Source organism: Orbicella faveolata, unplaced genomic scaffold (assembly GCF_042242905.1).
Source record: "Orbicella faveolata isolate gen_17 unplaced genomic scaffold, um_ofav_v1 contig_48, whole genome shotgun sequence".
In the NCBI taxonomy this organism is placed as follows: Eukaryota; Metazoa; Cnidaria; class Anthozoa; order Scleractinia; family Merulinidae; genus Orbicella; species Orbicella faveolata.
In genome coordinates, this window is record NW_028301578.1 from 10,595,166 (window position 1) to 10,606,157 (window position 10,992).

The 10,992-nt window shown below is 39.5% G+C and overlaps 1 protein-coding gene across 2 annotated transcripts in view; it reads left to right on the plus strand.

Moving 5' to 3' along the window:
- Window positions 1–10,992, plus strand: part of LOC110063401 (uncharacterized) — a 62,181-nt gene that overhangs the window by 39,505 nt on the left and 11,684 nt on the right. For both annotated transcript variants that reach the window (XM_089280635.1, XM_089280636.1), the window contains 15 exons: window positions 122–247; window positions 860–1,265; window positions 3,541–3,935; window positions 4,050–4,175; window positions 4,360–4,783; window positions 5,184–5,578; window positions 6,154–6,282; window positions 6,921–7,094; window positions 7,455–7,640; window positions 7,944–8,126; window positions 8,691–8,942; window positions 9,034–9,228; window positions 9,527–9,712; window positions 10,184–10,381; window positions 10,627–10,875. In XM_089280635.1, the coding sequence (XP_089136761.1) occupies window positions 122–247; window positions 860–1,265; window positions 3,541–3,935; window positions 4,050–4,175; window positions 4,360–4,783; window positions 5,184–5,578; window positions 6,154–6,282; window positions 6,921–7,094; window positions 7,455–7,640; window positions 7,944–8,126; window positions 8,691–8,942; window positions 9,034–9,228; window positions 9,527–9,712; window positions 10,184–10,381; window positions 10,627–10,875 (3,624 nt within the window). The remainder of the gene's footprint in view (window positions 1–121; window positions 248–859; window positions 1,266–3,540; window positions 3,936–4,049; window positions 4,176–4,359; window positions 4,784–5,183; window positions 5,579–6,153; window positions 6,283–6,920; window positions 7,095–7,454; window positions 7,641–7,943; window positions 8,127–8,690; window positions 8,943–9,033; window positions 9,229–9,526; window positions 9,713–10,183; window positions 10,382–10,626; window positions 10,876–10,992) is intronic.

Here is a 10,992-nt window from a genome sequence, read left to right on the forward strand (position 1 = left end):
AGTTTATTATCATATTTCAGTTCGTGATCTTTTCTACGAGATCCGCGTTTCTACAAACACGGTACCCCAACTGTTTCTGCACTGTACTAAAATTAAACGTTCTTTTTGTGTCTTTTTAAAGCTTCAAACCCTTGCACTGTAAACAATGGAGGATGCAGTCATTTCTGTGTAGCAAAATCCTCTGGTAGCCAATGTTCTTGTCCAACTGGTTTGACTGTGAAGCAAGATGGCAAGACGTGCGAAGACAGTAAGTTTTTTTTTCTGTTAAGCTTCGTTTTCGCAAAGAATCTGGAGCAAAAGCATATTTTTCATGATAACAAAACATGAACAACAAGACTATAATACTCGGTGATCCGAAGGTTAGCCTTATATCCTCCGAATTAATTATTCCGGAGTCGAGCTCTTGCGGGGTCCTTTTATCGTGTTCTTGAGCAAAGAAGTTAACTCCCACAATGCCTCTCTCCTCGCTGGGAGAGAACCTGTAGCGTTGGTGACAGGAGTGGTTACCTTTTAGCATTACCTTTCAAAAATCCAGAAATTTTGGTCAGAATGTAAGTGCTAAGACAACTTTGCCCCGACCAACCGGAAAATTTCAAAAATAGACAGAACATTTTGACAGGTTGTCTTAAATTCCCAATCGAAATATCCGAATGGAAAATGTGCTTACCATTTGCAATTCTTCACCAGTTTCGGCCGCCATCTTGGAATAATAACAAGGTCGAACTCACTTGAAAACGCTATGGAAATCCCACAAAAGTAAATGTCTTCTAACAATTAGTATCAAAACGCTTCGGAATAATGCCTATAAGTTAGGACTTTTTAAACCGTATAATAACCTTGCATGTCACTTAAATTGTAGAGGTGAACAAGTTTCTTCTGTTTACTGATGGCGCCGACCAGTCCACTAAGAAAATTTCCTTGGACGTCAGCTATTTCGTTGCACAAACATTGTTTATCCACCTTGGAAATCAGCATCCTATTGCATTGGACTATGACCCTCTCGAAGATCGGGTGTACTGGTCGGACGTTGCGCAAGGTCGTATCATCAGCGCTTTTTCTAACGCAACTTCAGTGAAGATGTTGTTTCGCTGTAATGTACAAACTCCAGACGGCTTAGCCATCGACCATGTGGGACGAAACATTTATTGGACTGATACAGGGACCAATAGGATTGAAGTGGCTCGGCTTGACGGAACAAGCAGGAAACTGTTGATCAAAGATGGACTTGATGAGCCGAGGGCGATCTTGCTTGATGAGAGAAATGGGTAAGTCAAATGCGACTAGAGTGCAAAGTAATTTCCAGCCTCTCCATTAACAGACAAAAGTAAGATATTTAATGGGGCTTCCCAAGCTCTTTAGCTTGAGCCGTTTGTCATCGCTTCTGGCCTGGTTTGCGAAAGCCAGTTTGGCCGGGAGCGATGAGTGGCATTACGTGGCTACATATTATGCGGTACACATTCTCCTCGAAAAAAATATCATCTGAATGTGACCTCAAACCAATAGGCAGCCAAGTTAAAAAACACCTAAGGGGATATATAAAGAGAAAAAATAAAGAAAAAAGACCGGTTGGTACCGGGCAAGTAATAACGCAAAATAAACTTTGTATTAACAGGATTCTTTATAAATAGCTGGTAGCTGATAACCGGTAAAGACAGTTGCGATGAACGTAGGGGAAATTCGAAGAATGTTGGCGAAGAACAAAATTTCAAGGAAGACAAATTTCCTGCGAACTTTGAACGAAAGTCCCGATCGTCTATTGTTGGAGTCGATTGATCCGAAACCTTTACGTCCCAGAACCAAATTCAACTAAATTGTGAACATCTTGTCTTTATTTTCAGGTAGATTCATTCGCATTAAAAACCCATCCGGAACTTTCTTTATCCAATCGGAATCGCAAAACGCCTTTCTCCCACGCGCGTGGGAAAACCATTTCATCCAATCAGAAATTAGCTGTCAAAATGAATCAGTTAGTTCGCAGCGCGTCACATTCCTTTTGGCGTCCCTTCAATATTCCTTCATGAAAGTTTGAAGAGTTTCCACAAGTTTCCACAAGTTTCCACAAGTTTCTTGCAAATTAGCAATGAACCACAGACAATCTCTGAATGGCGGAAAGTTCGAATAGGTTCTTCTATTTAGGTGAACCCACTGAAGAACATCAGAACAACTGCACTAAGGTAAACACCTGGCTCGAAGTTGGCTTGTTTTAGCCTATTCCTCAAACAGAAAGAATAGAGAAGAAAAGTTGAAGAAATCAAACCAGATAAACTTAACAAGTACCTGTGGGAATTTATTTTAAAGTCAAACGAAAAGATGGCGAGGATTACGAGCCACCAAGAGCCACTAGAGGCCTAAGCAGCCTCATCAATCCGAGTTGAAATAAAGTTATCTATCTATCTACCAAGCCTTCGAGGGCTCTTTTCAAGTATGAGCCGGTTTTTAAAGAAGGCAATTATCCCGTAAGCATTATCGACGACAAAGAATTTTACCAAGGAAGGAAATGTCTAGAAGCTTGAAGCAAACGACTAAAAAAAAAAAAACAATTAAGGCAAAGAAAACAATTCAAAAGCAGCTGAATCGTCGACTGATGAAGAGGTAAACACTCTGTGTGAAAGGCTTTCGGAGAAGCGACACAGTGCTTGCGTCCAGATTGAATAAAAACATAACTTGAGTATTGTTCTACTGAATAAAAAGGCAAATAAATTTTATTAGAAAGTTGAAAATGAAAATCACAGTATGCATAAAATAAACAAATTACAGCACGAAAAGTCCTCTCTACGGTACTTACGCATTCGTCGTTTTTGTATCAGAATTCTCACCCGTTAGCTACGCTGACTCTTCCGTTTTCTGATAGGTCAACAACTCGTCCGTAAATACCGTATGCGCGCACTTTCCATGAAGTAATCTTTATGTCACACTCAAGGGCTTCTGAAAATATGTCAACATATCTCCTGGGTATTTATAAATTCGTCGTAGAATTTTTCTAAATATTGCAAAACGTATTGCAACAAAGACATTGTTTTTCTGTCCTGGCCCGTCTGATTATTCATATTTAACTATTTATGTTTAACTATTCATATTTAACTCTTCATATTCTGCTGATTTTGGGCTGAAAATATTTTTTTTTGAATATTCTTAGCATGCGACGCTTTGATTGGACTTATAATTAAGTGCTGTTGAAGTAAGCTTGAAGCCAGACTGAAGGCAATAAAGCCAGAAATGTTGTTAGCGTCGAACAAAGGGCTAACACTGTTTTGTTTTATTGTTTTTCTATTTGGCTATCTTCACTCTTTACAGAAAGCTAGGCAGAATTTCCATAGTTGAGTTAAAAAATGAATATAGTTGTAATGCATTTACAAATTTTTAGCAAAAAAAACAGTACTTTTTTTCAAAATCGCAGCCTCGGGTTTATTCTTAAAATATTCTAAATATTTCGCTGCTTTTAACCTCGATATACTTATTAAATGTTCTGTTATAAAAAAACAAGAGTGTAGTAAGTTTAAAAGATGCAGTTATGTTAGGATTCCGTTGGGTTGCTTTCAGCATGATGTATTGGACAGACTGGGGCGCCAATCCGAAGATCGAACAAGCTGGGATGGATGGCTCAGCGAGGCGAACCATTGTAACAGGAAGCCTTGTCTGGCCAAATGGACTCACTATCCACCAAGCGACAAATCGCGTGTTTTGGGCTGACGCTAAACTTGACAAAATCGAGGTATCAGACCTCGATGGAGGAAACAGACAGTTAATCATGTCAACTGCAGCTAATATTCATCCTTATGGACTAGCGGTGTATCAGGGCATGCTTTACTGGACTGATTGGAATACCAAGAGCGTTTCACGTTTCAACTTAAGCAGTGGAAACCAGGAAATCATAGTCAATGGCCTTCAAAAACCTATGGACATTCACGTATTTGATCCAGCCTTGATATTTTTAGGTATCTTGTTAATATCTTATCTCCAAGTATCACTTCATAAGAAGTTTTGTGAAATTTTTTTTTGTGCCACTTACTGAGTCGGTAAGATAAAAAGTGTTTGTTTTGCATCTTCAGGTTCCCATGCTTGCGCTCAAAACAATGGCCTCTGCAGTGATTTGTGTCTTCTAAATCCAGAAGGATATCAGTGCGCGTGTCCAACAGGCATTCAACTTAAGCCTGATGGGAAAAGCTGTGATTATGGTGAGAGCGATCTACTGCTCTGTAGTTTTAATAAAAATTACTGAGATGAAAAGAAACAGCCTTGGTTCTTCCCGATACCAGTTGGCTTGGCATGTGGATTGAGTAAGACAAACTGACTGGTTATTAATATTTAGATCTCTCGCATACTCACACGTATACTCTCTGTTTTCATTCTTTGTGCAAGAATTGTTTCACAAGATAACTTCGAATAAATTTATCATCTTTGCTGAAGCGGATGCGGAAGAAATTTACAAGGTTCCTCTACAAATACCAGAAACCCCTTGCTATCCGCTTGGAATCAACACAAACATATCAAGGCCCGTGTCTGTTGATTACGATCCGGTCGAAGGAAAGGTTTATTGGACAGATGTGACGTTAAAACTGGTGGCCAGTTCATTTCCTAACGGGTCTTCAGTCAAAGTCATCGCGCACACTAATGTTACCACTCCTGGAGGACTGGCAGTAGATTATGTTGGACGTAATATTTACTGGACAGATGAGGGAACAAGTAGAATTGAGGTGGCAAAGTTAGATGGGTCGTCTAGAAGGGGTCTAATCACATCAAGCATTGAACAGCCAAGAGCTATACTACTCGATATTGCAGAAAGGTAATCTAAGAAGCCACGGTAATACGTATTTACTCAGACGTTTATTCGGTTCAATTTATAAATGTGGATATTTCATAAAGAACAATATTATAAGGTTAGGTCTCTCTTATAGCTACTGAGTCGGGCTACGTGGACAATGGTGGTAAGTCTTTGGAAAAGGCAGGCTGTGTACGGAGGGTATTGGGCCGTCTCTGAGAGATTTTCGGGAGATTCATTTGCAAATATCCAGATATCTAGTGGCAAATCGAACTTGCTCGGGCTATCGATATGTATAATATCAAAAAAAAAACTTGAAAGATATTATTATTTGCACTTGAATACAATATCTGTATCGTGAAACTATTGTAGGACACTCTCTCTGTACAATGACTTATAAGAAAACGTTAAATTGTTCTTTCAGAAAGATGTATTGGGGCAGTCGTGGATCATCGTCAAAGATTGAACAAGCTAACATGGACGGTTCTCACAGGACAATTCTTGTTAGCTCCGGACTTGTGTGGGTGAACTCGCTCGCAATGGATTATCAAAGTAGGATGCTGTACTGGTGCGATGCGAACCTCGATAGGATTGAGAGGGTGGACCTACAAGGAAATAACCGAACACTGATGCTGGATTTATCATTTGATATGCACCCTTTTGGACTCGCTCTATACAATGACGTTCTGTACTGGTCTGATTGGAACAGCCGAAGCATTCACAAATACAACATGACATCTTCTGTAACAGAAGTCGTGGTTCGTGGAATGGGAACCCTAATGGAGCTTCACAGTTATGACCACACTGAAACTTTTAACGGTATGCATGTTCAGTTTAGTTCTCCACAGCTTTTTTTCTAAGCGGCGTTGTGATGGAGAGGTTGTAGGTAACCTTTACTGAAAGCTGACGGCAAGTTGTGTAATTTAAAACGGTTTTCAAGGAGAAAATGAATACTGGCGACAAAAACCAACTGAATTGTAACTTCTTGATGTCAGACGGCCGTATTTAATAAAAGATAATTCAATTCCGGTTAGAGAGGTTTTCAATTTAGCATCGAAAGCTAAGTAATCAGGCATTTTTTGGTTTGTACTAAGGTTTGACATTGGCTGACTAGTTTAATTAGTAAGTAATTGGCTTGGTTTTGGTTTTATGACACTAAATTGAAAACCGCACTGTAGTTGACATAATGTAGATCTTTGTCCTATGATAGTGTGAAAATAACAAAACTGCATAAATGCCAAGAAGAAAAGGTCGAGGTAGAATATATGTCAATTTGAAACCTAGATCCAGCTGAAAGTTGGCTTTGCACGATACTCAAAGATGTAGGAGTATGGCAACGACTAAATCTCTAGAGCGCAAATTAGAATAATATAATTAAATTTCTGGTCGTGTAGGATCCACCAACTGTTCTCAGTCAAATGGAGGATGCAGTCACCTTTGTCTTCCAAATCCACAAGGTTATCAGTGCTCTTGTCCAGAAGGAGTACAATTGAATCCTGCAGACCCCTTAATTTGTCAAGGAGGTAAGGTCTTGTGCTGCAAAGAAGAATCCCGCCATGTTAATGAGCTAGGTCGTAGTATGTTCTGACAATTTAAGTCTAATTTGTAATTTGGGGGATTTGTTTGTTATTCCCCATAATTATATTATTAACTAGAACAGAAATGAGAAAAAAATAAATAAATAAAAATAAAAAAAAGGTTTCATTTAATCATATGTACCAAACTAACCCGTCATTTAATTCTACGCATTTTCATCCATTGATCAGTCCTGGTGATTCTTCTCCGCTTTTTGCCTTTCGCCTTTATGGTACTTCCTTTGTGGCCCTTTCCCTGCTACAATTTAAATCATTTTTGAACAACTCATTTCTTATTAAAATATGCTTGTATCTAAAGGTCTTAGATCTGTATCGCGATTACCTATTTTACCGTAACCATCAGATGAATTGTTACGCAATGTATCTAAAAAACAAACACTGTCTGTTCTTGTGTGTCAGTACGCTAAGGTACGTGTGATTGTATTCCAAATCTTGCGGTCTATCGTTGTTTTAGTATTGATCCCGAGTTATTCAGTGTCACAAAATTACACTTCTATTCAAGATCTAAGAGACATACGTAAGTTACCTTCAAAAGGGTAACATTCGTTACTTGATTCTCGACATAGTGAACCGCTGCCCGAAGCTGTCAGCGCCTTCCCAAGGACATTTAGAGACTTGCTCCGATTTGCCAGGAGAAACCTGTCGGTTTTCTTGCGACGTGGGGTACGTCCTGACTGGATCAGTAACAAGGACATGTAACAGCAATGGAACATGGACTGGAACACAGCCTCAGTGTTATGGTGAGGCTTAACTCTTGATGGTGATTGATAAGCGTCAGAAAATGAGAGCATTTTCCAAACACTTGAATATTGTGCAAGGGACCAAATACGTGTGATTAAGAAATGAGATAAGGGGAAACTGCTCTGTTATTCGGTTCATTTTGTCTGCCATTTTTTTTACCAAGGCCTAGTTTTGTAAAAAATAGAGTTTATAGGTGCAATCACGACGACATAAAGGTAATCACAGACAGACAAACAGACAGACGAAAGGACGGACGGACGGACAGACGGAGGACAGACAGAGTTGCTATAACTTGCTAGATTTGCTATTTGCTGAGTAGATAATCGGATTATCAAATTAAATTATCATTTTGTTTACAGCTGTCACGTGTCCAGCTTTTGCACTCCTAACCAACGGCATCAAGAGTACCTGTACAGGCATAACAATAGAGTATTTCGACACAGTTTGTCAGTTTTCTTGTTATTCCGGATACACCGGAATGGGCTCGTCATCAAGACGATGTCTAGAAAACGGCACCTGGAGTGGCCAAGATTTCAATTGCACAGGTGAAAATAAAGTGTACTCGTTTCCCGAGTAGCTTCAAACCCATTGTTTATAAGCATTACAATCCTCGTTCTTTTGTCGTTGTTCTTTGTTTTCATTACCTCATGTAGTTGCCTTCAGAGGGGCCCTTTGATTTGAGGGTCACCTTCGAATTAAAGAGAAAAAATTAAAATATTAGTAACATTTTATATCTTGCAAAAAATTTACGCCGTGTACCAAACTTATAAACTGACTTAATAACCTTATACTTAGGTAACATTATTATATACATGTTCTAACTAAAAATTTGTTTATTACGATTTAAGCTATCACATGTCCGCCCTTGAGCATCCCTGCAAGAGCAGTTCTGCTGACTGTTTCCTGTGGTAATACCTATGGATCAAATTGTGTATTTGGCTGTCAAAGTGAATATGGCAGTGCTGACGGAAATGTCACCAGAACGTGTTTGCACACCGGGCAATGGAGTGGAAATTCCATCAACTGTACAGGTAAAGGTGTAAAATTAGAACGAAATCATTTATGAGAGTCTTGAAACAAGGTTTCATTCACGGACGTAAACATTAGAGTAGTCATGTAACGCATAGTACAGTACCACTTAATAACCCCCATTTTAATGGCCACGCATTAGGGCTTTATCCAGATCGAGACGTACCAGTTTAAAAAGTTACAACCTCCTTGCAAAGCATGATAAAACACCACATGAAGTTACCGCTTAGTACTTTTATATGAATTAAAAGGCTTTACTTTAACGTTAGAATGTTAGCTTTCATTTGAATGGTCACACGCTGTGGTCACATCCACTGACTTAAAAGCTAGAACCACCTTGTACTGTATAATAAACAGTACCACATGAAAATACTGTTCGGGAGCTTACATTGGAATGGTAAAATACCTAAAAGTTAGATTCACCTTGTACAGCACAAACAACATGAAATGGAAATACCGCTGAACAACTTTTACATGGATGGTCGTACCCTAGAGTTTCATACGCTGACTTTTTTTTCTGTCTTATAAAAGAGAGTTCTATAATGTAACACTTGTTCTTCTTGCAGACGTTCTTCCTCCAACATTCGGTGTTACGTGTCCAACGAGCCCGTTGCTGGTGTATGCAGAGCGTGATATGTTTTCAGCCCAAGTAAACTGGACTGAGCCTGTTGCTACGGACAACTTAGGAGCCACGCCTTCACTTACGTCAAATTACAAACCACCACAAAGATTCAGTCAGGGAACGCACGTGATCTCCTACACTGCTGTGGACCATTCAGGAAACAGAGCTACCTGTACCTTTGCTATAAAAGTATTAGGTATGAAAAGGTTATTTCTTGATGGTTGTCACAACAAGCTAGGTGTTTGTTATACGAGACATGCTAACCACCTCTTTTTTAATGTCACCAGTTATTAGCTGTACGTCACTGACAGTTAATTCAGGAAGTGCATTGAGGATGAGCAACTGCGGTAATCATTTTGGAGCTCAGTGTAACTTTACGTGTGCCATTGGTCATCGTTTGAATGGCTCGTTAACGGTCGCGTGTGTTGCCCCTGGTAACAGACCTCCAGGAGCTTGGGATAATCCTTTACCTAGCTGTCAAGGTATAACGGAATAGACACAAAAATATAGCACCAGTTAGATTGGTACACGGAATTGATCAAAAGATAAGCACCTCTCGGCTAGATAACCCATTGAACTTGTCGCAAACTCCATCGCCAGACAGAGATACAACCAAACTCTGCAGGAAGCTGGATTTTGCCTGAGCTGTATGGCCCACAGAATGAAAAAAATTCTCGTCTACTAGACCTCTGTCTGTTGTTTGATTAAGGCGTAAGGTCTGTGCAAGTATATGATTGCCCTTACTAAGTCATGCGCTTTTTGTTTTTCATTTCTCTCCAGAAATTAGATGTCTGTCGCTTCCTATTCCGACAAATGGAGTTAAAACCGGCTGTACAAACATTACATCGGAACCTTATGATACACATTGTAGTTTTTCATGTAATGTTGGCTACAATATGGTTGGTTCGTCAGTAAGGCGTTGCCTGGAAAATGGGACTTGGAGTGGAGAAACATCTTATTGCCAAGGTAATAGATACAAGACATCTATACCAGACGTGTAACAAAATTAGGTGTAAGGAAAGCGGTAATCTTATCTAATCGATCCGAAATATATAGCAAAGCTCCAAATAACCAATGGTAAATGACTGACAAAAAAGCAGGGGAAACTCCAGTGAAAGTGGGTTTGACATCGTAAATGGGGCAACTTCTAAACTATCGAGTTCGACTAAGCGGGGTCCAGCGGTATAAAGTTAGTTATACCATGCCATAGAAAATACAGTCAATCAGAATTCCTGACGGTATTACACCCAACTTTCCCATTGAACGCTGCTCGTATATCAGATTGATTGCGTCGGCCACTTATTTTCTAAGGTATGGAATAAAATATGAGTGCCTGCGTATACTAATAAAATACAAGAGACATTTGGGACATTTCATATTATACCACGAGATGTTGCATCGCTGGTATATATTTATCTAAACTTTTGATCTATTTAGTTATCACCTGTGACCCGCTCGTCCCTCCAACTGATGATGTTGTACATGTATCTCCATCCTCGTGTCTATCGAGCAGTCCGTATGGCCAGACATGCACATTCACTTGTCAAAGGCCTGGATATGTCCTTGAAGGAACATCTGCACGAGTATGTGGTAATAAAGGGCAGTGGACTGGGTCGAACAATACAAACTGTACAGGTAAGGTAGTGCGGCTTAACTTAATATAGGAATGGTTTCTTACACTTCCTTTTGAAAATTGACTATCCAAGCTCTATTTCTTAATGATTGCAACAGACAAGAAACAATTTTACAGCCATGTACTACCAAGTAACCGTTAAGTGGCTTCGCCAACGTTAACGGTCACGGATGTTCTACAAGATCCATCTGCAGCACTGCTCCTTGAATTTAGTCTCTTGAAGTTGAACTATTTTCGTCGTTTACAGATAACACTCCACCTTCCTTCAATAACACATGTCCTAGCGATATGGTGTTCTATGCTACGGAATGTTCATCCAGGGCTTTACTTACATGGATTGAACCAATTGCGAATGACAACTCTGGTCACGTGTCTATCAGCTACCCGGGCGTTCGTCCCCCTGTCAACCTCAGTATCGGTCTGTACAATGTACTGTATTCCGCAATAGACAACAGTGGAAACCGAGCTAACTGTACTTTTACCGTACAAGTAGCAAGTAAGTCACTAAATGTAATTGTCAAAATTAGTACAAGAATTATCATAAATGTTAACAATAACTATCATTATGACTAATAATTTTCATAATAATCATAATTTATGTCGCAAATTATTA